The sequence below is a fragment of the Octodon degus genome, unplaced genomic scaffold (genome assembly GCF_000260255.1).
Source record: "Octodon degus isolate 3935 unplaced genomic scaffold, OctDeg1.0 scaffold00054, whole genome shotgun sequence".
NCBI lineage: Eukaryota > Metazoa > Chordata > Mammalia > Rodentia > Octodontidae > Octodon > Octodon degus.
The window spans coordinates 1,729,819-1,755,788 of record NW_004524630.1 but is presented as its reverse complement, the minus strand read 5'-3'; the positions used below and the strand labels follow the sequence as shown (position 1 = coordinate 1,755,788).

Genomic DNA, 25,970 nt, shown 5'->3' with positions numbered 1-25,970 from the left:
GTTGGTAGCTACAACTTGCCGGCTACATGGCCTGGGCCTGCATCTGTAAGCCTCAAATTTCTTACGCCTACAGTTATAGCAAGATGATCCTTCTGAGTGTCAGAAAGACTAAATGAGGCAGAGAAGGTCCTCAGGGACATCTGGAACCCCAATTGCCCCAAGTCTCCAGACCAGGCCTTGACATCCTGCTCCTTATCGTCACTCTACACCCCCACTCCCACTCCAAGTGCCTGAGGAGAATGCACCAGAGCTATTTCTGGGTATCTGAGGACAGCCTGGGGTCCCTATGTCAGTTATGGGGTCCCTATAACTTGTCACCTCTTGCTCTGTCTGGCACATGCTGGTGCCTCTGGCTGATTCTCTCCACACTTCACAGCTGGGGCCACAGTGCCTTCCTTTGCAGGTGTGAACAAGGACAGAACACTCCTGAGAGTCTGTAGCTAACTTGGTCCCTATAACAGAGCCAGGAGCTCCCTGAGTGACAGGTGAATAGTGATCAAGAAAGTATATTAGAAGGTTTTTAGCTGCAAAGAACTGACCTTCACCTATTTATTGTTACAACTTACAGCTAGGTGTAGGAAGCTCTGGGAATCGCAGGAAAGGCAGAATCTACCTTAGTTATATGTAAGATATTTCATGAAGACCCGATAAGCCGGGCCACTGGGCAGAGGTCATAGCATGCAGCCCCTGCCGGGGGTGCGTGGCGTTGCGTCAGGACCCTTGACTTGCTGACCCCTCTCAGTGTCACCACTGTCTCCTTCTTATCATGGTTTTCCCAACTGGAGATGCGTGAGATTCGAAGAGCCTAAGGTTCCTGTCATTACCTCGATGGCAAAGACTGAAATAAAAGCTTCTGCTTCGACCGTGTGCAGGCAAAACCGTAAACACGCAGACTCCGATTCATTGTCAGGGGCACGGAATGCACACCGCTGGCTGAGCGCCCAGAGCCAGCCTTCCCGTTTCGGAGTTGCACCCCCACAGCTCTTGTGGAGAGGCCTGCCCGCCTGCTGAGGGTCTTGTCAGAAGTGGCTGGCTCCCGGGGCTCTGTGGGAATCACTGATGATGCCACAGTCCTGGGCACAGCTTGGTGGCACTGTTGGGAGGTGAACACAGGACAGGTGCCTAGTCCACTGGAGCAGGCACGGGGCCAAGGCTGTAGGACATCACCAGTTCTGCAGATAACCCACTACTGTTATGGGCCGCTGGACTATATTGGTTTATTTTGCTGAATCCATGCACCTACAAGATTTAAAAGGCAATCATCTCTGACAAAACTAAACAAAAAAGGGGGATATACATGAAGGTCCATTTTGTAGTGAAAAAATATATCTCTATATAGAAAATAAATAAAAAGCTACTTTCTCTTAGTTCAATGAGAAGCCCTTATACTTAGTGCTTAGACAAGACATCATGTCTGCATCTTGTCCTCTCAATGACTACTCTGAAGACAATATGCAATGTATTCATTATTGTAACTGTCCTACTAACCTGTTTTGAAACTGTCTCCTTGCTATTTCTTTCTCAATAAAATTAATTTAAAAAGAAGGACACGGAGCCCAGAGCCTGGCAGCCAGAGTGTGCGCCAAGCCACAGGCCAGTGTCCACGTCGGTGCTAGCATTTACTCCTGGGGTCAGCAGGTGCGGAGATAAGGCGATGGGAAACATGATGTATTAAATTGAGCTCAAGTATAATGTGTATTAGTGTGTAACAGATTCCTGGTTAGGAATACCACGCCTGCCTGCCTGCACCACTGATACTCTTTGGTCTGCACGAAGACTGATCATTTGGCATGAAGACGAACCATGTTAGTACCTGCAGGCCGTAAGAGCTCCTTGCAGGACGCTGTTGCCTGGGAAGAAGGTTTACAGCGTGGGTTTCCAAGCAGAACACCACGACCTTCTGCACATAACTTGCAGAGCCTACTTCCCAGGGACAGCTTTTCCTCTCCAGCACTTAAATCCCATTGTTTCCAGCGTCCCTGAGATGTTTCACTCTACTCTTAATTCCCTGAGAGGTACAGATGCAAAAGCTGTGGCATAACTCCCGCTGGTCTTTCTTTATACTGTAAGTCCTTCTCCTCCTCCTCCTCCACAAACCTTTTCCTTCTTCCGGGCTCAGCCAGCAGCCTCCTCTCCCCTCCTTTCTCCAGCAGCTTCATCTTCCGTCTCACGTTGGCTCGTGTCAGTAAGCACGCCCAAAGCCCTCCTCTGGGTCAAGCACTCTGTTAGCCACTGTGAGTACGAAGGTGCACGGACCCTTGCCCTTGGGGAAGGAATGGACTTTTCAGGGGCCGAAGAAGGGCTCCTTCACTGGCCCCCCACATGCTGAAAACAGCGCTGTCCTCTGTGGTTCCTGGATGTGTCACCTTGCTGGTCAATAAAATCAAGTTTTTCCAAATAACAGCTGGCCAGTCACAAGAACAGTCTCTCCTTAGAGAACCATCTTTTAAAAATTTAGTTTATGTTTGTGATACATAATGATTGCACTCACCTCGGGAACAGGTCCGTCTACCTCATGTGTTGACAATCTGTTCTTCTCCCTCCTCCCTCCTCCCTCCCCTCTCCCTGTCTTCTAGGGTCTCTTTCCTATCTTCCTTTAGCCTAGAGCTTTGTTTTCTCTCATTTACATTTGATTTTGCTCTTTCGATCACATCTGACTGTCCTCTGTTAGAGACAGTGTGGTACTGCGCCTCCTGGTCTAGTTACTGTGCTTGGCATCATGGCACCGAGACCCACCTGTGTTCCTGCACGTGGTCCAAATACGCCTTTGTTCACAGCCAAGTAGCCCCCCATTCCTCTCTATGCCCTATTTTCTTTGCGCATTCATTCCTCCGAAAACTAGAGAGCTGCCTTTAACCACTTCTAAACCAGTTAAAGTTCCCCAGGCCACTGCTGTACTAACTCTGCAGAACATTTACCTTCTTCCCAAGCTAGCAAGTTAGCTGCTCCTACGATCCTTCTTGTTCTAGAGGTTTCAAGTAATAGATACTGACGATGCTGTGGGCTTTCTCAGTCTTCAGTGCTTGTGCCCCCAAGCGGGGCTCAGTCCCCTACCCAGCCTTACCACAGCGCCAAGTGCTTCAAAAAGACCTCTTTGCTGACATGCACAGTCGCATGAGTCCAGTTCCTCTAACGAGACCCTGAGCTCACATGCACACACGCACAGTGGTTCCGCTTCTTTGCCTGACCATGAGTCAATACAGAACTTGGTAATAAGGGCTGCAGAGGCAGCAGCTTAGGAGTCTGTGGTCTGGTTCTGCACTGCAAGGAAAAGTTTATCAATTTGAGTCTAAAGACATGAATGACTCTGTTTCCAACGTCAAAGGGACCACTTGGTGGAGCATGACAAACAGCGATGGGGCACACACCTTACCGCCTGCAGTTCTCACAGGAGGGAAGTCGCAGTGACAACATGCTCTCTAGAACATGCTAGTGAGAAGGCAGGGTAAGCTGGAGTGGTCTGGTGGCTTGGAAGTGTGCTGCACGACTTGGGGGATGAAAAGTGAGTGGAGAGCTCCAAAGTCCCAGGACGAGGTAGGGCCGCATAAGCTCCTATGATTGCCCCTCCACTGTGTTTTCTGTGACAACAGATCTAAATTTTCAAAACCAAATCCATGATCTAGTGCAGAGTTACAAGGAAAATTTAGGGTCAAAGTACGCTGGGAGAATATGGCGAATACTATAAATAGAGGTCTGGGAATAAAATGTCTACAATTAGAAGTACTGAACGGATGGATAATACCACGTAGCCAGCAGAATTCGGAGGCAGGAGGAAAATCAGAAAACGAGGTCCATGCAATAAAAAGGGAAAGGCAGTTCTCAGGAGGTAACCACAAGAGCAAAACTCCAGGCAGGTAAGCGTGCGCAGTGGGCAGTTGGAGAAGGCCCAGGGTCACAGGGCCCCCTCGTGGAAGAGCATCTCTAAGCGGGACTTTCCTTTGGCCCTTCTCTGTGCAGGGTCGAGGTGAGGTGCACACAGTCTACCCCGCACCTGTGAGCACACCCTACACGTACCTGACTCAGTTCCTACTGAGTTTCTGCTGCTCTTCTGGGTCTCTCGTAGCAGCCTCGACTCTTCCCATCTTGACTCTTCCTGGCACTGGGCGATTTGCACAATCTCGCCTTGGGAAAGGTGGCTGCTTCCGGGCTCCATAAGCCACTTGCTGTTGGGAAGCAGGGCTCGGGCGGGAAGGGTGACCTCGCAGGGAAAGCTCCCTCCCAGCTCTTCCCCCTTCCTGCCTCCTGGCCACCATGAGGCATGTTCTCCTGTGCTTGGGTCCCTTCCGCCGTGGCTTCCACCTCACAGCCAGCCCACTGTGGATTTAAAACCCAAGTCTAGGTAAACCTCTCTGCCTGCAGGTTGTGCTCAGTGTAGGTTGTGTCTCAGAGATAAAAAAGTGACTGTGACACCTGAAGGAAACGCTGCTCTTAGTACTAGAGGCCAGACTTGCACACTCTGGCAGAGATGGAGGTCTCGTGATGGGCTGGAAGTTGGTCTCCACACCAGGATGTGGCCAGCACACCAACTAGCTCACCATACGAGGGCCATGCGGGTGACCCGTGAGCCTGGAGGAAGACAAGGCAGCGCTCAGCTCCCCAGCCGCCACCAGAGCACCAGAGAAAGCCAAAGGCAAGCGCAGCCCGCACCTACTCCCCGCTCCTGAGCTGTACGCTGACGGTAAATACAGAGGCTGTGGTGTACTTTGGTATTCCTGAGCCCAATACTTCACAGGACTTCTCTATGGTTTGTGTCTAGCTGTCCCCCAAAGCCTCAGGCAGTCAGGGGCAGCTTCTGAGAACTGGTGATTAATTCACGATCCAGTGCTGGGATTAGGGGGGAGTGCTGCACGCGGCCTGGGGTGCAGAGCCTGAAGGCAACACAAGGGCGCCAGGCTGCTCTCTGGTGCCCTTGCTGCCTCTGCCCCTCCCTTTGCTCCTTGCTGTTTTCCGGCCCATGAGCTGCTGCCCCCTGGCATGTGCCGCTCTGCCTTGGAGCCAGTCGAGTATGGGCTGAAACCTCCACTAACTGTGAGCTAAATAAACCCTTCCTTCATTTTGGGTGCCGGGTATTTTGTACTAGCAAGAAAAGAGAGACAGACTTGGGTAACTTGAAGGCCTCACCTCGGGGTGTGGCCAGCCCTGAGCAGGCGTGGCCTTAGGTGGGATTTCTCCTTGCTTGCCCTCACCGCCCTGAGTGCTGCTAGGAAGGAGTGCGGCCAACGCCAGAGGCCTGCTCTCGGGACAGCCAGCCCCACTCCCCGCACCCCGCCAGGGCCACGCTCAGCTTTAAGGGAGAAAATGCTAGTCTGCAAAGTTGAGAAGTGCTTCAAGACCGCCTTAGGAAAGGCAACAGACTTTCAGAAAAGTTGTGCCTGATGCCCAAAACGAAGGACGAAATTTATTTGGCACACCGTCTGGAGGCTTCAGCGCGCACTTGGCTGGCTCTCAGGCGGAGCGGCACACGGCAGAGGGCAGCAGCTCACCTGGTGGAGAACGGCAAAGAGCAGGCGTGCCCGAAGCGCCGGCCGGGGGTGGGGGTGCTGCAGATGAACGCAGCAGGCCAGGGCGTGGCGGGAAGCCAGCGGGGAAACCTGGACGGCGCCGTCGACCCCTCCCCACCGTCCTGCCCCGCACCCACTTCCGGACAGCCTGGGGTGCACAGCGCCTTGGCCTCTGCCACAGTGCTCTGCTCTGGAGCTGGAAACGCGAACCAAAGTAAACCTCGCCTCCTGCACATCTCGGGCACCGGGTATTCTCAGCCACAAGAAAGTAATGAAGACCCTGGAGGAACATCGTGAGGGCCCTGCTTCATTAGAGCACGACCGCTTTCCAGCAGCCCTGCACAAGCTGCGTGGAGAATGCCCTGCTCATGCGGCTGAGCTGAGCACAGCTCCTTCCAGGCCGCCTGCCTGCCCTCCACGCTTGCACCAGAGCCCGGCAGAGCCGCAAGCTTTCACTCCCCAAGGCCTAAACAGGAGCCCAGCGGGAGCTTCTCACTTTCATCCCCAGGCCTGCACCAGAGCCCAGCAGGAGCTCCACGCTTTTGTTTCTGCATTTCCTTTGTACTTTTTCCCTCCGCCTCACTCTAAAAAGCTGGATAAAGTCACCAGTTCTGCTGCTCACATTCATTTTCCAACGAGGAGACAGGACCTTCACACTGGGAGTTCAAAAGCAGGTGCTCACGGGTATCCAGAGACGAAGGGAAGCAGGGAGCCCAGGGCCTGGCGGGAGGGAGCAGGGAGCCCAGGGCCTGGAGGGAGGGAGCAGGGAGCCCAGGGCCTGGCTCGAGGGAGCAGGGAGCCCAGGGCCTGGCGGGAGGGAGCAGGGAGCCCAGGGCCTGGAGGGAGGGAGCAGGGAGCCCAGGGCCTGGCGCGAGGGAGCAGGGCAGCTGCACTGTCCTGAGCGCCGCCGGGCTGGTGGCAGGACTGCGCAGCACCGTTCACGTGCTCAAGGCCGATAAGCTGTTCATTTCAAAATGATCCACCTGGGTTTTATCGCAAGGGAGAGAAGAGCAGATCAGCACACCTTTTCAGACATATGCGATTTATTCAGACAATTCAAATTTCATTTGGCAAAGTATATCCAGGGGCACAGTGGGAACAACTAGGTCCTCAGGAGCAATCACACTTCCTAGTTTAGTGGTTACAGCACAGTATCTGAGGAAAAGCAAAACTTAAAAAAAAAAACTTGTGTGAAGGAGGTGAGAATCATAAATACTTGCAAAAGAAACAAGCAGCTAGTAACAGATGAAGGGTGGAACATGGCAACTCTAAGTAGCAACCTCTAGGTGGACTGAGCGCTACACTAAGCACCTATTTGTGCAAGCCACTGGGCTGGGCTGGAGCTGAGAAAACCTAAGGTCACCAAGGTGCAGCCTCGCTACTGAAGTGTACAATCCAGTAACAATGCACATAAAACAGGGCTGTTAAGTGAGACACAAAGAAAAATAAAGGCACCAAAGCCATGGAGGGAAGTTTACTTCCTGGGAAAGGGTGGACACAGAAACACAAGATCTGGTGATGCAGATTTAACAGGTCACAGCGTAGTGGTGGCAAACACAAGCAAACAGTGTATACAGCTCCTCCGGGGCTCTAAAGGTGTGGTGGGGACAGAGAACTCACAGGGAAAGCTTAAAAATTTCTGTCATTATTGTTGATCCAATTTAAGAAATAGATTAACAGGAAGTGAGGAAGGCAAAGCACAAGGCTGGAAGAGACACAGACACAGGCAGGCAGGCAGGCAGGCAGGCAGGCAGGCAACACAGTGTCAGCGTCAACCCAGCCCTGCGTATACACACACACTGCAGGCGTGTGTTCAAGTCAACACTGGAAGCCAGCACAGCCCTGGCAATGTTGCTGTCCATCATGACAGAGGGCGGGCTCTTGCTGGACTGGGCCAGCAGGAGCTGCTGCTAGAAGAGCACATGTGAAGACGGGAAGCCCACACGGGCTCCCTCCTGAGCGCTGCACGAACGGACACGAAGGCCGGGTGAGGCGATCTGAGAGACGCAGAACCACTAAGTGACCCACCTGCACGGTAACAGTATGCATGTCTTCCTGCTTAACACCGAAGGAGCAACTCATGCCTGAATAAACATTTGTGTATTACATCTCAGAAAGAAACACTGGAACGTACTATTAATCAAATGCCAGTTTCTGCTTCCGTAGTTTTACACCAATTCCATTAATATGCAATGATACATTAGGGAACTCTTACAAACACTATAACAGTATTTTCTAATATTACTCATCATCCTTCTTAAAGTTTGGCTTGTATTATATCAAAGGAAAACTAAGCATTTTCCACAAAATTAATTCACCACAAATCGATTTAAATTTTTTTTAAAAAAGAGCTTTACTAACAGTAAATTGGAATGCATATACCAGCCAGGCTTTGGTGAAAGGGAAAGATGTTACATTACCAGCACCTAACAAAACCAAGAATCCTTTCAAGAACAGAATCTGACTCTTCCCCTCTCAGTAACAGCTGATAGGATTCTCTCTCCTTAGAAACTGTTACGTCACAAAGCCTACTGTATTAACACTAACAAGTAACTGACATGGTATCACGAATACAGAACTTTTTAAAAATCAAAATGACTTTAGGGGAGTAGGACAGATATACCAGCACACTGAAATGGTTTATTTAAAAGCAAACTTCATAAGAATGTTATCTACCCTCATCTTATATTATCTTAAATTAAAAATCAAAAGATGAAATATCATTGCAGAGCTATATACACCTAGATGCCAGCTTATAAAAATGTACTTTAGTTGTAAATGTTACATTATGCAAAAATAATTTCATATCAGTCTTAATTTCAATGAAGTTTCCTCAACTTTAATATTAAAACCACAGAACTTAAATTTTAATGGCCAAAGTTCCTATTTTCCCCCGCTTATTAAAAAAGGTTTTGTTTTTCCTTATTAACATACAATGCCCTAATACTAAGGCACAGCTTTTTTTTTTAGGATAAAAATGGAGCCATAGATTACGTTTACTTTACACGAGAGTTGCACGACAGCCTTTTTATGGGCATTTAATCAAATACAACTCAAATTCCAAGATCTAATACTAAAAATCACGTTTCTCTCTAAAAGCAGTCGTCACACAGCCTCAACAGTTGTTGCAGCTAACTCCTCAGCTCGCTGCTGCTGGAACCTGCCGAGCGGCCCAGGGCAGTTCAGTACCGTCACGCGGTGTCCTAGAGGGAGGCCGAGCACCTCCCCTCTGCAGAGGCATGCCATCTTCCCTATGTGCACTCGGGGCACTAGAGAGAACTGCCACGTGAAGCCCACACTGAAGGCAGCATCTGAGAAAGGGCCTGAGCTGCGGGCGCGGGCGTGCCGCTCTCTCCCTCCGGCGCCATCCTCCCTCACCCCTCACCTCCTCCGCCCCACTCCGGGCATTTGCACAGCCCTCCAAGGCAGCGAGTGCCCAGCGAGCAGCAGCAGCTTGCACACGGGTGCCTAAAGTAGACCACGATGCTCCTGCTATCTCGAGACACCTCAGGGACAGCTGACCGATAAAGAAAACCAAGAATCACTGCACTGGTGGCAGTGGCAGAGTGCTGTAGATGGCACAGCGCTGCCACTGTGCGTACTTGTACCTCAGCTGAGAAGGGGGGAAGGGAGGAAAGCCCCAGCAAAGGTCTCCGCCAGCAGGCTTATCCGAGCAGCTCCTTCCCGTTCTCCACGCTTACGTTCTTGAGAGATGGGCAGGAGAAATTCTTCCTGCAGGATTTCAGGGGATTAGCCCTGACGCCTCGAGAGCTTGGGGCTTAAGGGTGATCATCCCTTACTGTCTGCAGCGCCTCCAAAGGGCAGAGGCTGGCTCGGCTTGCAGCAGGGTGACCCCACTCGTGGGGGCTTCCCAGCTGCATGGAGTTCAGCAGCCAACCTAGAGGGAGCGACTACATGCCAGAAATTGGGGTGAACGGAGGTGTGCAAGGAAGGGGCGAAGCGGGCCACGCAGGAACCGAAACAGGCAGGAGAGGCAGGAGGAAGGCCAAGAAGAACCGGGGCCGGGCCAGGGCCGTGGGGGCTGCTGGCTTCACGCTTCTGCTACGACACACGGGGTTCAGCTTTAAGGGAAAGATACCCTCTACACAGAGCCAAAGATGAGAGGAAGAGCAGGAACCCGGGAGGGGCAGCACTAAAGGCAAACTGCACACACGGTACGCTTTAAAAAGAACTATGCACTTCCAGAGGCAGCACGGCCTCGCGTGGGCGGGGTTTCGTCCTCGTTCTGGCAAAGGCATGCCTCCTATAAATAAATATAAATACTGCTCCTTGTAATGTAGAATGGCTCTTAGAAATAAAGTTTTAAAAATGAACTTTTTATAAAATTACTTACAAATAATTAGTAACTAGACTATACCTCCAAATTATAAAAATAATGTATTTAGCTCTCAGCCAGTATCTTGATTTTGGCATAAAACACACCTCCTTCACATCCTCAGTTATGAAAACTCCAGAAGTCACAGCTGTTCTGACAAAGCAACACTTCCTTGGAAGTGAACTGAAGCAGCCCCACTTGCACGTCACCGTGCTTCCTCGCAGTACTTTTAAACTCTAACAAATTCCACCTCTTCAGCTCCACTTCCCTTTGTCCACTAAAACAAATGCCGATACTACAGCGTTTTGGTAACAGTATATGCCTTTGTCTTCTTTCCTGAGAAAAAGGGTTTTGAAGCAAAACGATGAGGTCTCCGATACTCTCTTCAAAATTCTCAAGTCCTCCTGTAAATGCCAAGTGTGCTCACTACTGGGACTTTACGGGGACTTCCCCTGAACGGCGCCGCCCAGTGCAAGCGTGTGGGAGGTGCCAGTGGCAGGCTGCCCGGGCACACTGGACCCACGCGCTACTGCGGGGTGAAGGGCCGGCGACGGCAGCGGGCAGACTCACGCATGCGTTTCTACCAGGCTAGTTGTACATTCTTCGTTCAATTTATCTCAAAGAACAGAAAAAGCTGATTTAGGGCTAAAAACTTCAAAAGGAAAAAAGAAAGAAACCTTGAGAAACGTCTCTATTTATGGGAGTCAGAGAACACAGAGGCGCTGAGGCCCCCCAGAAGTAGGAGCAGCGTTCGTTCCCATGAAGGTCCTAGACTGCAGACCAAGAATGCCACGGCGCAGCGGGGCCAGGGAGGCCGCAGCCGCAGCCGCACAAGGGGTACGCCACCCCTCTCCCGCCCATTTCTGCTGCCTGACTACAGAAAGCCGGCTCAGAAAAAGCAGCTCTGGGCCTGTCGCGGCTGCACGCAGCGGCCACGCACTTGCCACCAACAGGGACTCCTTGAGTTCTAGTCCCAGCACCACAAAAATAAAAGAAAAAGAAAATAACTTTAATTTTTATTATTGTAACCTGATGCGAAACTACAGAATGTCTCTAACTACTACCTTGAGAGCTTGCTTAGGTTAGGTATAGTTATTAATAGTAAAAGCAACCATGGCAAAAGCAATCACAGTCACTCAACGTTGAGAGAATCTCTATATACAAACCTAGAAAATCTTTTTAAACTTAGTAAAACAAAGTTCCTAAAAATAATGAAAACTAATTCAAACCATGTTACATCAAGTAATTTTCAACCATCACAGAGTCATTTCTAGTCTTGCGGGACCTCACAGCGTGTTCTACCCCTAATGAGAGACGTACCAAGCTGCGAGTGCTAACGTGGGACCCTAAAAGCAGACGGTGTGCGCTAGGAGTCAACGCTGGGCCGGAGGGCAGGACGGAGCCTCCGGACGGCAGGAGGCGGCCTGGAGGAGAACCTATGAGCGCACACGCTTTTTTTTTCTTTTTTATAAAAACAAAACACAACACACACAGTGAACATTACAAATACAATGAGAACATCCATTTGTCTATATTTTCTACTAGCTGGCGAACCTGTTATTGAAATGTAAAAAAAAAAATCAATTTAAGCTTTTTTTAGTTTAATCCATAGAAACACTGAGTAACATGAACACAGCATTTGTTGCATATTAATGAATGTGTGGCTTTTTGTGCTTTCTATCTGAATTAGGAGTAAAAGTCCCCAATTACTTTTTCAATGGAACACAACCGTAAAATTAAATTAAACATATACACTAAACCAATCCTTCTTTCAACTCAGTTCTATATGAAAATCTGAACAAACGGTGCAGATTCATGACCTGTGAAAATGGTGACTCATGTAACAGTGGAGACTCAGCTACAGGGTCTAATTCACAAATATATATATGCGCCTTGTGTATGACAACTGTACGAAAATAGTCTCAAAAATGAAGACAATACTTGAGACACGCAGCAGCCCCTCTTCCCTGACCTGGCGTCCTGCTACAGGGAAAATAGTCTCCGCTGTTTCACGAACACTTCTGGGCAGTCTGCGGTGGCCTTGGCCACGCGCAGTCCCCATCGTCCGGGAGCAGCCACGCTCCCGTCCCCCACTGCAGGTCTGACGCCGCACCCTGTCAGCAGTTACGCCTATTTATGTCCTGTCTTTTCTAGATTCGGGAGTTTTCGGACCAGAGCCTGGTGGTTCATGCGGATACTAGCAAGGAGCCCGCCTGCGACGCCGTCCGACCCAGTGTAGCTGATCTCTTCCCCACTCAGGGTGGTCATGTGTCCCCCGAGGGCTCTCAAGATGGCATTGCCAGCGCATATGTCCCACTTCTTAATGTACGTCACGTGGATGTACAGGTCAGCTTTTTCTTGGCTCTTGTCAAGCACATCTAGGAGTGCCAAAACTTTGTAACCTGAAAGATAAAGACTTCAGATTATTGCTCAAAGGATTTTAAGAAAGCAGAGAAAATTTTTTATTAAACAGGGTTGAAAAGAATAGGACAGTGGGTTCAGGCACTCACTGTACTGTCCTTATAAAATACATGCAGTGTCTAAAATTGTTTTCAAATATTTTACACACAGCAATGCAAATAGTAAACTCAATGTAGCAAAAATATGCACAACCAGACATATGCCTGTTACTTTTTAAAGCCTTCATGAAGGCTGCTTTGTACAGAGTGACACAGCAGCACGCACCAGCCGTGGGCCATGGCGCGGAAGCTCAATGCCGACACGTTCTGGTCAACATGGGAAGGCCTGAACTAAAGAGCCCAAATTAACATGACCACTTACAGCCTTTCTGTGAAAAGGACAAACCTAAGGAATAAAAAGTGAACAGAACATGTAAGCAAACCTCAAAGAACGTGTACATAAATGTGAAGGAGGGCAGTATGCGTGATCAGCAAACTGAAATTACTGTAAGCCTGAAAGCAAGCAAGAATTACTTCTTCTATTTCTGTATTAGAAAGACAGCCAACGTGAAGGGTTTCTAAATACAATTTACTACTTACCTAAATTAGCTTCTGAAATGTTAACCAGAACTCCTAACAGGAGTGGCCCCTCAAGCCAAATACTCTGTCTAACACAGATCATGATCTTTGTAATGCCCCAAACTAAGATGTTTTACGAAAATCTCTTCCAAAGGTGATTTAAAAATCAAAGACCAGTATGCAATGAAGACTGTGTACGGCTCCCAAAACCTGAAACATTTACTATCAGGCCTTTTTCAGAAAAAGTGGGCTAACCTCTGGGCCACAGCCAGGTGATACACAGTACGCTGGGCGGGAACGTAACTGCTGCTACCTGCGATGCACAGGGCAACGGCTAGGGTGACTCCTGGACTCCTTCTGCTACCTGAACCACCCCTGGGCTCCACTTTTCATCCGCCCCTCATAAGCTCAGGGACAATTATTTTGAAGCCAGAACATGTAAGAAGCAACCGCTGAAGGTTCACAACTGATGCAAAGGCAGCCGTGTAGCGTTTGGGAACGAGAAGTCACTGCCAGGAGGTTTTCTTTTTGGCTCGGCACATAACTAAAATCGTGCCCTAGCAATTATCAAGTTAGAGACTGAATCTGGCACACTGTTCTTTCTCACTTTAGCCAGGCCTGGATCAAACATCGGCCTCCTGACACAGGCTGCCATGCTGGAAACACGCTGGAATCTCAAGTGAGAACGAACATACCAGCACCACCAGCCGGGATGATTGTAGTCTGGTTTCCAAAGGTCTGAAGAGCAACCTGCTTGACCATGCCTGAATGGGAGCGAGACACAATGATCCTTGGAGTCTTCTCGTTGTAAGAGGAGCGGGGCTTCACATTCGATCCACCATCTACCATTGCCCATGCTGGAAAGCAAAGATATCTTAATTGTGCTGAAGCTTTAAAAAAAGTTACAATCTTCAGAACTCACAGTACCAAGTGACTGAAGAAAGTGTATTCTTTTACAGATTATCTGTATTTTCCCCCACAGGACAATGCTTTATTCTTTCTTCCCACAAATGGAACATTTTTTAAAAACAGCTAACCAGACAACACATTAAAAAAAAAAGAAAAAACGCCATGTACTTCTGCAGTCAGAGGAAAGCCATTAAGCAGCTGGCTTAAGCACTGCGATGCTTCAGCCGCCCTGGGCGTGGCTGGGCCTCTCTCTAGACCGTGTTGCAATCCAACTGCTCCCCGCATGTTCCACACGCCCTTCGTCCCTGAAAGCGCTGACCCAGGGAACACAGGCCCATGGACACCTAACGCACGAACGCTTAGGCTGGCTCTTGGGGAACCTACCTGTGAGACCTTTTTTCCCTTTTGGTGGAATGGGGATTGAAATCATACCCTTGCGCTTGCCAGGGAAGCGCTTATTCCACTGAGCCACCTCCCCGGCCCCGTGTGAGACAACCTTAACACTCATGGGCAACTCAAACTTCAAAGCTGATTTTTGTCCTGTATCTTAGCCACTTCTCATATACTCATGGTTTCATTTACTTGCATATTGGCTCAATTTCCTAAGTAACTTTATAAGCAGAAAATAAAAAGGCAGATGAATTAGCATTGCATTGCTTTATCAGGGAGTATACAAAGCAAGAGAGTTAGAGTTCACAATGAGCAGCATTTGACAGGGGACCCTAGGCATGGCTTGGGATGTTCTTCTTGGCTTGTAAGTTTTCTTCACTGCCTATCAAACCACTCCAGATAACCTGCTCAGTTACACCAATTAGACTGCTGACCTAAGCATTTGCGATGGCATATTGTCCGCCTACATTTATGCGCGTGGCTAACTATGAAATCTTTACAACTTTCCATAAAATGTCCCTGAAATAAAGACCAAAATCCCTATATTATCAGCATTCTAAATACCTAGAAATCTATTTAGAATGTCAATAGATTTTAAGTAAAGTTCTTTGGTATTTACTACAAGCAGAAGCCTCCTACGGAGGAGTAGGTCAGCACAGCATCGCACTTTGCACCAACAACAGTCAGCACACTTAGATGAACCCTGCAGTTCTAGTTTCTACAAATTAAAAGGCATGTACAGTATAGTGTCCTGCCAAAACCCATGTCCCCTGGGAACTTTCAACTGTGACTTTACTTGGAAGCAGTTTTTGCAGCTGTAATTAGCTGAGATCACATAGGGTTTGAGAGCGCCTCAGAAGTTCTGAAGGGATGACTTCCGGGAAGCTTTTAGCAAAAGCGCTACTGGCTAAGACTGAACAAATGTAATGACATATCTGAAAGGACAAGAAAGACAGGAATAACATGCGAGAAAAAAGGTGTGTAACTGTCACCGCACAGCTCATTGCTGAGAGTCAAAGGACAACATACAAGTGTGATGGGCTGAATAGCAGAGTTTAAAAGTGAAGAACAAAATAAATATATATATACATATATATATATATATATATATATATTCTTATATATATACTGGTCATACACATATGACTAAAATGGGATGGCTGGCGAAAACACAGCTGAAATGAGCTGAATTGCTCTTAGCAGAGAACTAGCAGACCTGTCTAAAGAAAAGGACCACCTAACACTATAACAGAAAAGATGATAATAATCACTAGTGAGAACACATTTAACTTAAAAGTAGTAATTACAGTTTCTAAACCATACTGAACCTAGTTCATGAGATATATATAAATTTTTTTTTTTTTAAGAGAAAGCCTGTTCCTTCTCATCCAATAAAATTTCTTTTCCTATTTGGAAGTAGTCTGCAATAATTGCTTACTCTGAAAACTGATACATTAAGGAAAAAAATGTTTAATTTATCCTGCATTTCTAAAAGAAAATGTATTTCCCAATAAGTCCAGTTGATGGAAAAAGACCAACATACACAGAAAAGACAAGAGATTTAAAAAATCTTGTTTTGCAATATTCTTCATAGATGTCAAAACTATTATGAACAGTTTAATAGAAAACAGATTTCAACTGATGCCAAAATCTCTCTCCAGGTTATCTGCTGATAGCAAGAAAATAAAAATAATTTTATACTTCAGAGTTCCAGTCACGATCATTTGAACCATCCGAGCATCATTAAGAGTGAGCAAGAGATGCTGTCACATTAAATGATGTAAAAGTAAGTTAAGGACACCCTTAGAGACTGATGGGCTAATTCCCGAAAAGACGAAAGAAGACAGGGGCTGGTCTCATGTCAATGTTACAGGGGTACATAGGAAGAGGAGTTGTTCTAGCTTAAGAAAATTAAACATAGGGCCAGCCAGACAGCTCAGCGGATTAAAGCACAGGGACTGGGGTTCCTGCCGGCCCCGCCCCCGGGGTGCACTGAGGTAGCCATTGAGACTGGGCGTGGTGGCCCGCACCCATAAATCCCAGCGCTTGGGAGGCTGAAGACAGGCGGATCAGTACAAATCCGATCTGTGCAGTGAGTACAAAAAAACCCTGTACTAAATACATTTTGAAAAAGAAAATTAAACCTAGCAACTTGAACAAAAGAATATCACTGACTAGCTCTTGGTGTGAGGTCGCTGGCCGCTGACAATCTGCTCTCAGAGCGCCGCGCAGTCTGACTCCTAGACACGTGCTAGGGCACCCTGGTGGCTTCCATCGGGCTGCTCTGTACAGAGAAGCCCCCACAGACGCGCAGGCAGCCTCCGGTTACAGTGCACGATCCTTAAAGCTTTCCTTAACGTGACCAGGTAGAACAAACCAAGAAATTCAGCAGTATACTGACTATTAAATCTAAGGGGAGCACATAGTATTCATATAACTTTGAAATTACTGATAATACAAGTAAAAAATGATGACAGTAAAAGCCAAAAATTCTCCACAAGTGTCAAAAATGGTTTTTCCTCTTGGTGAACTTACAACACTGCATCTGTAGAGGTCAGTATTGTGTAAGTGAAGCAAAGTAGTGCGTCCGGCTAGATACCAGAATAATTTTGAATGAGAATTACCAAGTCAGGATTGGAACTCAATACAGTTCTACGGATTACTCATTACAATTATATGGATAGACTGAAGAAGTACAGTAGGTGGTAATGTGCTAAGACAGCAGATGCGGCCTGCGTGGGGTTGGCGCCGGCACCCTGGATCAGGAACTAAAGGTTTTCCACAATTCCGGCTGCAGCGGGAATCATGGGAAGAACTAAGTCTGTGAGGTGAGGTGTCACCGCATCGGTAAGACACGCTAGGAAGGCTGAGTGGGAACTAGAAACGGGCTGCTACTTTGCTGCACAGAGATCCAACCTAACTCATAACCACTGCAAAGGCCTGCTGAAGGTCCATCTTACACCTACACATTTAAGGGCTAATTCATTACAATACATTCAACTATGTCTCCTTCTAAGAATACCAAGCTCAATGAACTAATCATAAGGGGTCACAGGAACTCGGATAAGCTCGTCTCCATTTCTGCTGTAAAAGGAACCCTAACATCCATCCGGCTCCACTCACTCGCAGGTAAATACAGCTCATTCTGGTAAACACGTGCACTGCACTGCTGGCACCGTGCCAACATCAGCACACAGTCTGGGCTTGAAAGTCACATTCCAAAAGGCAGGCACAAGGCAAGCAAACCCTCCACGCGGAAACGAAGGGCCCACCACACTTCTGGACAGTGATTCTTCCAGCAGGTTTGCTAACTGGCAGGCACTTTTATGTAGCGGGACACTGGGCAGGTTGAAGGCTGAGACACGGTACTGCTAGCTGGTAGGGCTTCCATCTCAACGCTCCCTCAAGGTCTCACGTGGTCTTGCGTGGGGCTTCTCAGAGGTGGCTGGATCCAGGGTGTAGTGACTTTAGATGGAGCGTGTGACGCTGGGATTAGGGGCTTGCTGTGATGTATTAGTAGCTGGCTTACCACAGCTCTGGGTGTGGAGAAGCCCCACCCTGGGGTGGGCAGCACCCCCCAAAGGGGTGTAGCCAGGACAGGATTAAAGGGAAAAAGCGGCCTGCTGCTTCCTGCTCCGCAGCTTCCTTCCTGCCCCACCAGACTACTGCTCCTCTGCAGCCAACCATGCACTGCAACCTCTAGACCGTAAGCTAAAATAAGCCCTTCCTCCTGAACTCGAGGGTGTCTGGTATCGTCTCAACAAGGAGAAAGGTGACTGAGATGCTCATTTAAAGACACTGTGGAAACAAGCTGTCAGGCTTTTGCATCTTTATTTTATGGTGGGTAAGCCTATGGGGTGGGGGCGGGGTGCACACTGAAGCATACGTGGCCTTCAAATGGGCATTTTATTATCCCTAGTCTCCACCTAAAAGCAGAGATGTGGAAACCAAACCCAAAGGACGTGAGCCTCCATCCACTTTACTGAAATTCCATCCTCTCTTGAGCAGCTCTGCTTACAGCTAAATATGCTCCACAGGACTCAGGGAATAAGGCTTCGGGGTCCGAGCTATGTTTTTCTGATACAAAAATCTGTAGGGTGGGTCCTTTGTGCTTCCTTTCCCCTTTCCATTCTGCCTGAAAAGCAAATCACAGCAGAGGACGAGCTCTCCACGAGCACACATGGAGCGCCTTCTAACAGAAGAAGGGAGCACAGTCCAGCCCTTGGGACCCGACCCCGGCCCGGCCCCTCTGCAGGTGAGCAGGAGCAGCCCCGACTGCTGGACCACTGCAGTCAGACTCACTCTCTTGGACGCTCAACGCAGTGCAAGCCGATGCAGACAGAGGCAGCGAGGGGCAGTGTCAGGAAACCAAGAAGGTTTCAAAGTGCAAAGCTCTGAATTTAACCTTCAGATAGCAGTTTCTTAAATATAAGGTCACTGTAATTATTTTATATTCCTTCAAAAGTATTGTAAGAATGCAAGAGTGAATGGTGATGCACCTTAGAAACTGGAGATCCTAAGTAGCTGGAAGGTACGAGGAGGAGTGGGCAGACTTGAGGAGCTACATGGTCATCGTGACAGCAGGCGCTAAGCCCACTTTCCCTCCTGCACCAAAGGTCTGCTAAGCCCTGCGCCCACCCACAGCTTCAAATGAAACCCTACTGCACACACTGCAAAGGGTCAGCATCGCGGCACTGGTACTGCGGAAGGGCTGGGACACACCAATCCGAAAAACATCCCTGGGGCTGAATGTCGTCAGCCACTAATTTAGCTGGCGGGCCTGGAGGAACACACTGAATGTCTGAGTCTTTCTCATCGTGAATGGGAGTACTAATAGAAGTAACCTGCCCCTCTCCCCTGTGCCACGTCACGTGCAGGGTACTGAGCTGCTGGGTTCGAGCATCCACTGTCCCATGTTCCGCGCTGAGAGAACCCTTCAACTTTCCTCTGGTGGCCACTTAGAACCCCACCTGGCAGCCTTCTGTGGCACTTGGCTTTGGCCACACCCTAGCCAACAAGACAAGCGACACGTGGGAGGTGGGAAGGGATGCGCACCTCCGTGGGAGCCACCCTGGCTCTTCCTCTCCACTGGCACGCAAAAGAGTGCACTATGGCAATCCTGCCCGGAGGGCAGCAGGCGCTGCAGGGCGCAGGGGCTGGCCTGCAGGCGGCCCTGGACTGCTTTTATACATCAGCTGGAAGAGGAGAAAAAATAAACTGTTTGCTTCACCTCCTCTACTGCAGAATATCCTATAGCAACCTAAATTAATAGCCTAACTTGCACCTATTTCATTCAGTAAGGATTAAAGGAAATACGTAAAAGTACGCCATAGAGCAACTTTATGACCAATCTTAAGGCCCAACACCAAAACAGTGGCATAAGCCTTTCACAGCATTCAACTGTCAACACTTAGCATTCAAACTGATGATCCTGAAATACAGAATCAGCACCTAAATATATGCTCAGCCTGTCTGACACCAGCGGGAATTTGGCATCAATGGCATGGTTACAATTAACTTAAAGGCCCCTGAGACAGCTCGGTGGCCTGAGTGCCCACTGAGGCAAGCGCAGGGCCCAGGCTCGATGGCACCACAGGCCTCGCCAGCCCTGCCCCCCGACACGCTGAGCCAGCCCTTGAGACTGAGCACGGTGGCGCACACCTGTAATCCAAGCGCTGGGGAGGTGAGACAGGAGGATCACCATTTATTCCCAACTAAGTATTTTTTCTTTCTTATAGCCTTCACAATGAGCTATCCTCCTAGCCCCTTTATTTTTTTATTTTTATTTATTTTTCTGACACAAGTTCTCCCTAAACTGCCTGGGTAAGGCTTGAACGTAGGATCTTAACGCAGTCTCCCAGAGTGCTGAGGTGGGCTCACAGGTCTGCAGCCCCAGGCCTGATCAGATGGCTGTTTCCGGCGCTCAGCTCCACCTCCAGAGGCAGCGGGGATGGGTGAGCAGGTAACAGCTGAGTGGAACTACCAGCGAAAGGGTTCCTTAGGGCCACCGCAGCAAGGCCGACACCACAGTGGCTTACAAGGAAGGAAACGCATTTCCTCAGTTGGGAAGGCCAGAAGGCTAAAAACAAGGTTTGGCAGGATTTTCCTCCTGGAAAGGAGGCTCTGGGAGATCTATCCCTCGCCTCTCCGCGTGCTCCTACTTCCCGCTATCTTAGTCCATGCAGGTGAGTGCCCACTGTTTCTTACAAGGACCGTCACCGTTGGCTTACGGCCCCATCAAGCACAGTCCCATCTCGAGGTAGCTGGCCTAACTTCCTGGAAGTTTAGTTTTGGTCTGGTATTCACAGTGCTGGAGATCAAACCTAGGATCATGCATATGCTAGGCAAGCTCTCTACCACTGAGCTATCTCCAGTCCTCTGATTCTTGGAGGCTGAATTATGCCTTTCTCCCAAACTATGAAGAAGTCCTAATTCCCAGAACCTCAGCACTTGATAATACTTAGAAACAGAGTAGATGTAGTTAGTTAAGATAAGGTCATACTGGCATGGGGTGGACCCCTAGCCTACTATAATTGCTGTCCTAACAAGAAACAGAGATTCAGAGACAAGCACACACAGGGAGAATGCCTTGTGAGGAGGAAGGCAGAGACCGAGGGACGAGTTCAAACATCAGAGAGCACTGCGGGCCTCTGGCAAAACAAGAAACAGGAACACTTGGAAGAATTCTCTCCCATAGACTTCTGGGCAAGCAAGGCTCTGCCAACACCTTGACTATGATGTGTAGGACCCAGAACTGGAGAACAGACTGAACTGTTACTGTTTAAGACAGGTCTTGAGTTTGAATAATAGCAGTCCTAGTAAACAAATACAGAGACTATGCTTGAATCTAAAAGGCCTCCCAGCAGCCTCATGCGTTCAGGTGTGCAGCTTCTGGAAAGTACCTGGTCACGGGGTGTCACATCATCTGCACATTAATCCCCTGGACGTGCTCTCTGCAGGCCAGGCCTGTCTGGGGTGGGCAGGACACTGGGCTAACTCCAAAGGTGAGTCGCGGTTTGTGGCCTCCTCCTCTCTGCTTCCTGGCTGCCACAGTGGAGCAGCTTTCCTGTCACCCTATTTATGCCTCGGAGCCAGCCTTCCAGGGGCTGAACCTCTGAAGCCACATCAGCCTCTCCTCTTTTAAACTGTGGTGTTAAGTATTTTGCATTGGCTAAGAGACTAACAGAGGGGTGGACGTGAATTTGAGGACCTTACGTAATCCACCACAGTTAGTCACTGGGCTGTTTCCTACACTAGGAGAGAGTGGACATCGTTACTGTCAAGAACACCGTCGTCTCAGAGAAGAAAAGAACACAATGGTCATAATTTCTACCCTGTGTTGACAGAGTTACCAGTGCAAAGGTGCAACATTCTCAGGCTGTCCGCACTGCTGTCCACACTACTTCCCTCCCTTTTCTACCATCATCACTCATCTCGACAAGCTTGCAATCATACTTTACGCCATTACTGCTACCTAGATGAACACAGCCTCCTGGCTAACTGCAGTGCAGCAGGGACACCGTGATACTAGCCCAAGTCCACTGGCCCTGGCAAGGGTACAGCTCCTAAGCAGATGAGCTTCCCTGACTGGCCTTCCCATCCTGTCCCTTCCAGTGAGCACATCACTGATGCGCCCTGCCATCCACAGGAAGCGAGAAGAGAGGACTGCAGCACGACGGGAGGCCGGCAAGGGCCTGAAAGATGTCCAAGGCTCCCTAGAGATTCACCTACCTCCCGAGACGTTCACAGTGACTCTGTCTCCTCCACTTTGATAATAAAGGGGCTCTGGTCTTACGCACCCCAGTATCAAGCTCACAGAATGACAGCGGATTTGGCCAATACAGAAAGCAGCCAACCTCAGAACCCACACACCAGCAGCAGCATGGAGAACAGAACCCCCCCCCACCACAGTGCTGAGAAAGTCTGTGCCCAACAGCACCCACACAGACTGCGAATCTCATTCTACTCCACAGTGTTTGTCCCCGAGAGATGGCTTTGAAAAGCCACATTCTGTCATTATTACCTGTACCAACCATCAGTCCTCAGTGTCCACTGCAGGGTTAGTGCACACACCCCCAGGGCAGAGGACAGACCTCAGCAACGCTGAGCTACAGGTGAGAGCCCACCACGCAGCCCAGTGTCACAGATCAGGGCTCAATGCTGCTGCGCAGAGGTCCTCCCCTCTCTTACCTGTGTATTCAGAGAACGGCTTATGGATCACTCCCAGCACAGGCTTGCCGTTGACTGCCACACACACCATGGTGGTGACGTACTGCCGAAGATCCTCTGCGGGACAGAACACACAACGTCAAGGTACTGTCCACAAGGCTGGGACAGAAGACTCGGTGTCACTTCATTAGGGTTTACATACAAGACAGTGTTCAAGAGACAGTCATTTCTTCAAGCAAACTCTACGGGTGAAGGCCAAGTGCAGAGGGCTGCTGAACAGTTCTGGTTCCAGCAAGTTGACTGTGTTATTTTTCCAGCCCATTACTTTTTCATCAGCGTAATACAGTAATTTTTCCAGAGAAAAAATTTTCTTCTCTGGAATAATTACTTATATTCAGTTTCTTCACCTATATAATACCAATAGTAATTATTGGTTTTTAGACATAATTTTTCATTTTAGGTTTAAATTTAAAAATCAACTTAGTTGGTTAAAACAGTTCCTGTACAAGAAACGTGTTCAGTAAGTACTGTCATCACTATGTTAGCAGGCCACTTGAGACGAGAACTTGCGCACTCAGCCTCACCACCCCTCCTCAATGGCGCCACTGCGCAAGTTCAGCTGACATCAGACACGCACAACGCTGTCCTCCCTGCTCTCCAGTCGCCCGGTGACTGTCTACTGGGCTCAAGCTGAGTTGATGAGCACCAGGGCATATGTGGGATAAAGCAGAGGCCCCACTCAGGATGTGCACACCAGTGGGACGAACAGGCGGACAGCTAGCTTTGACAGAGGTAACAAGAGAGAAAGCAGGAACTGGGCTATCTAGATAAAAATGGTGTTTGGGAAAGGATCCTGAAAAGGACTCTAGAGACAGAAAGAAGGAAAAGGAGTGGGAGAGGTGACCAGGGCAGCACTTCGGCTCTGCTGCACACAGCTTCTGAGTAGTAGCACCCAGCATTCTGAATCCTAAGCTCAGATATACAGATACCCATTCCCAATACCCCAAGCACTATTATATTCTAATTATGCAGATTTCCTCACTAATAGATGCTTAACTGAAACTATTATGCTGTTGATGCTGAACATATTCCTTACTGAAGAATCAGAAAATTGCCGATTCTGAATGAGCTAGGGCAGTAGTGTATAATGGGATCTTAGACCAAAAAAAACCAAGTTGAAAGTAGCTGGTCTAGTCCAAATGTCCCAGCCAATACTGTACTACCCTTGATTTCTTGTCCTAAAATCTAGCTGGAAAGTTTCTTAGACCTCTTACCTGTATACTCCTGCGTGGCATCAAGTGGATCAATCCAGACAGTAACACTCTCTGCGGGGACCTCTTTGGGACCAGAGATCTCCTTCAGGATGTCCTCGGGAATCTTACGATCCCACAGTATAACCTCCTTGTCAGCTGCATCCACGTGTTCCTCAGTATTTATCTACACCAAAAATGGCGCGCAGTTCAAAAAGAGGTAAGACATTACTACTTACTAAGACACACAAAACAACATTTCAGACAAATCACATACCTTGTTACTAAGTGATCTGTATTTTTATTTCAAGACATTTGCTGAAAATGAAAATACACTTAAGCAGAAATTCAGTGACATCTGGTCTTCAAATGCTCTCAAATTTAATACTGAAACTTAATTTTTTGGAGAATTCAAATGAACAAGCTATTTACAAACAAGTTACTTAAATCTCAATGACAAGACCAGGCCCAGTGAGTGTGTGGGAGAGCTTCCGGCTACCATGCGCCAGCGGGACCCCCTGGTCCCAGCACAGGCGCAGCGTGGGTGAGGCCCTCTTCTACCATCTTGGGACGCCCCCTGATATCATAGTACCCCCCACCCCGCCCAAGTAGGAATTTTTGCCGCAATCCAGGAACCCGCAGACCCAGTCCTAGCCCAGGCCCAGTGAGTGTGTGAGAGAGCTGCCTCTCCTCCCTACTCCACCTTGTCCCTTCCAGACTCAGCTTAGGTCTGGCACAAAGGCCTGGGTGAAACCCTGCAGCTACGATCCCTGCAGAGCATAGGGGACAGAACCACCCAGCTAGTCCAGGAGCAGAACATCTTGACAGAGGGGCACAACAGGTTCACCCCCAAGGGGAGCAACCAGAAGGAACTGAGCACAGCAGCCAGACCCAAGCCAGGAATAGCTAGATAAATCCAAACTTTGTAGCTCTGCACCTGAACTTCAGTAGGTGCTAAGCCTATATCTGCAACAAAGATCTACAACAAAGGTCAGAAGACAGTGCTACACAAAATGACAACGAGAAGTAGCAAAATGCAATCTCAGAACCTAAGCCCACCCATAACAAGTGCAGAGGACACTAACACAGAACAAACTGGGAATCACACAGCTGAAAGCAATGAATCAAAGGCTTCTGAAATAAAGAAACAGCTACAGAAAGGTATAGAGGAACTCAGATTAAAAATGAAAAAAGAAATCCCTGAATTAATAACATGTGCAGTAAAGAATCAAATGCAGAAACATATGGAGGAAACCCATTGCCTACCCAGAACAAGTGCAGAGGACACTAGCTCAGCTCAAATGTATGAATAGCATCAATAGAAAATAAGCAACAGCAGAAAGTCATAGAGGAACTCAGAGCTGAATTAGAGGACACTAGCTCAGCTCAAATGTATGAATAGCATCAATAGAAAATAAGCAACAGCAGAAAGTCATAGAGGAACTCAGGGCTGAATTCTTTTCTGAAATAAAAAAAGAATTCTCAGAACTCATAGCATCTGAAGTAAAGAATCAACTACAAAAACATAGGGAGGAAACCCAATCTGAAAAAAAAAACACTGCAGTAAAAGAATTTATAACTGCTTCTAAAGAAGACATTGATAAAAAAAAAAAATAGAGATTAGAAAAAAGGCAGATTCCTTGAATAAGCAATACAGGAAAGAAAGAGATCGCATGAAGCAGAGTCAAAGAGATATAGAGGAAACTAAAAACTCAATCACAAGCTTGCAAAACCGTTTAAGTGAAAGTGAAGACAGAGTTTCAGATCTTGAAGACGCTGGTGGAGCTAGAGAATACGATAAGAAAGGATATCTTAAAAACAACTAGGATGCAGGAAAAAATAATCCATCACCTGCAAGATGATGCAAAGATGAACAATGTGAGACTAATAAGTATCAATGAGAAAGGAGTCAAAACAAATGACATTAAAAAAATAGGGGCAGAAGTAACAGCAGAAAACTTCCCAAATATGAGGAAACAATCTGACATTCAAGTAACTGGAGCATACAGAACGACAAATAACTTCAACCCAATTAAAAACACACTGAGACATATAATAGTCAAGATCCAGAAATCCAGCACAAGAATAATGTACTGAAAGCTGCTAGAGAAAAGAAGTAGATCACATTCAAAGGAAAACCCATCAGAATTATGGCCGACTTCTCTTCACAAACCATAAAGACAAGAATAGCATGGAGCAGAGTACTTCAACTCCTCTATGAAAATAAATGCCAGCTCAGACTACTATACCCTGCAAAACTCTCTTTCAAGTTTGATGGAGAAGTGAAATACTTTCATGAAAAAGAATAGCTAAAGAATTTCATGATGACAAAGCCAGCCCTACACAGGCTACTGAAAGATGTTCTAGAGAGGGACCAAAATGATCAGAACTCCACGAATGACATCAGAAGCAACCAACTAAATAGGGCAAGCAATTA

General features: G+C 48.0%; 1 protein-coding gene and 1 long non-coding RNA gene across 2 annotated transcripts in view; one reads left to right on the top strand and one right to left on the bottom strand.

The window, feature by feature from the left end:
* Nucleotides 1–5,658: 5,658 nt before the first annotated feature.
* LOC111817306 lies at nucleotides 5,659–20,015 on the top strand. Its single transcript, XR_002821542.1, has 3 exons — nucleotides 5,659–6,045; nucleotides 13,980–13,982; nucleotides 20,005–20,015. It is a non-coding gene; the product is annotated as an uncharacterized LOC111817306 (long non-coding RNA).
* Impad1 (inositol monophosphatase domain containing 1) overlaps nucleotides 11,418–25,970 on the bottom strand; it is a 32,986-nt gene continuing 18,433 nt past the window's right edge. Inside the window, exons 3-6 of the mRNA XM_004633363.2 lie at nucleotides 23,558–23,720; nucleotides 22,305–22,400; nucleotides 13,511–13,672; nucleotides 11,418–12,239 (exon numbers count right to left, since the gene is read on the bottom strand). Coding sequence (XP_004633420.1) covers nucleotides 11,968–12,239; nucleotides 13,511–13,672; nucleotides 22,305–22,400; nucleotides 23,558–23,720 — 693 coding nt within the window. The 3' untranslated portion in view covers nucleotides 11,418–11,967. The remainder of the gene's footprint in view (nucleotides 12,240–13,510; nucleotides 13,673–22,304; nucleotides 22,401–23,557; nucleotides 23,721–25,970) is intronic.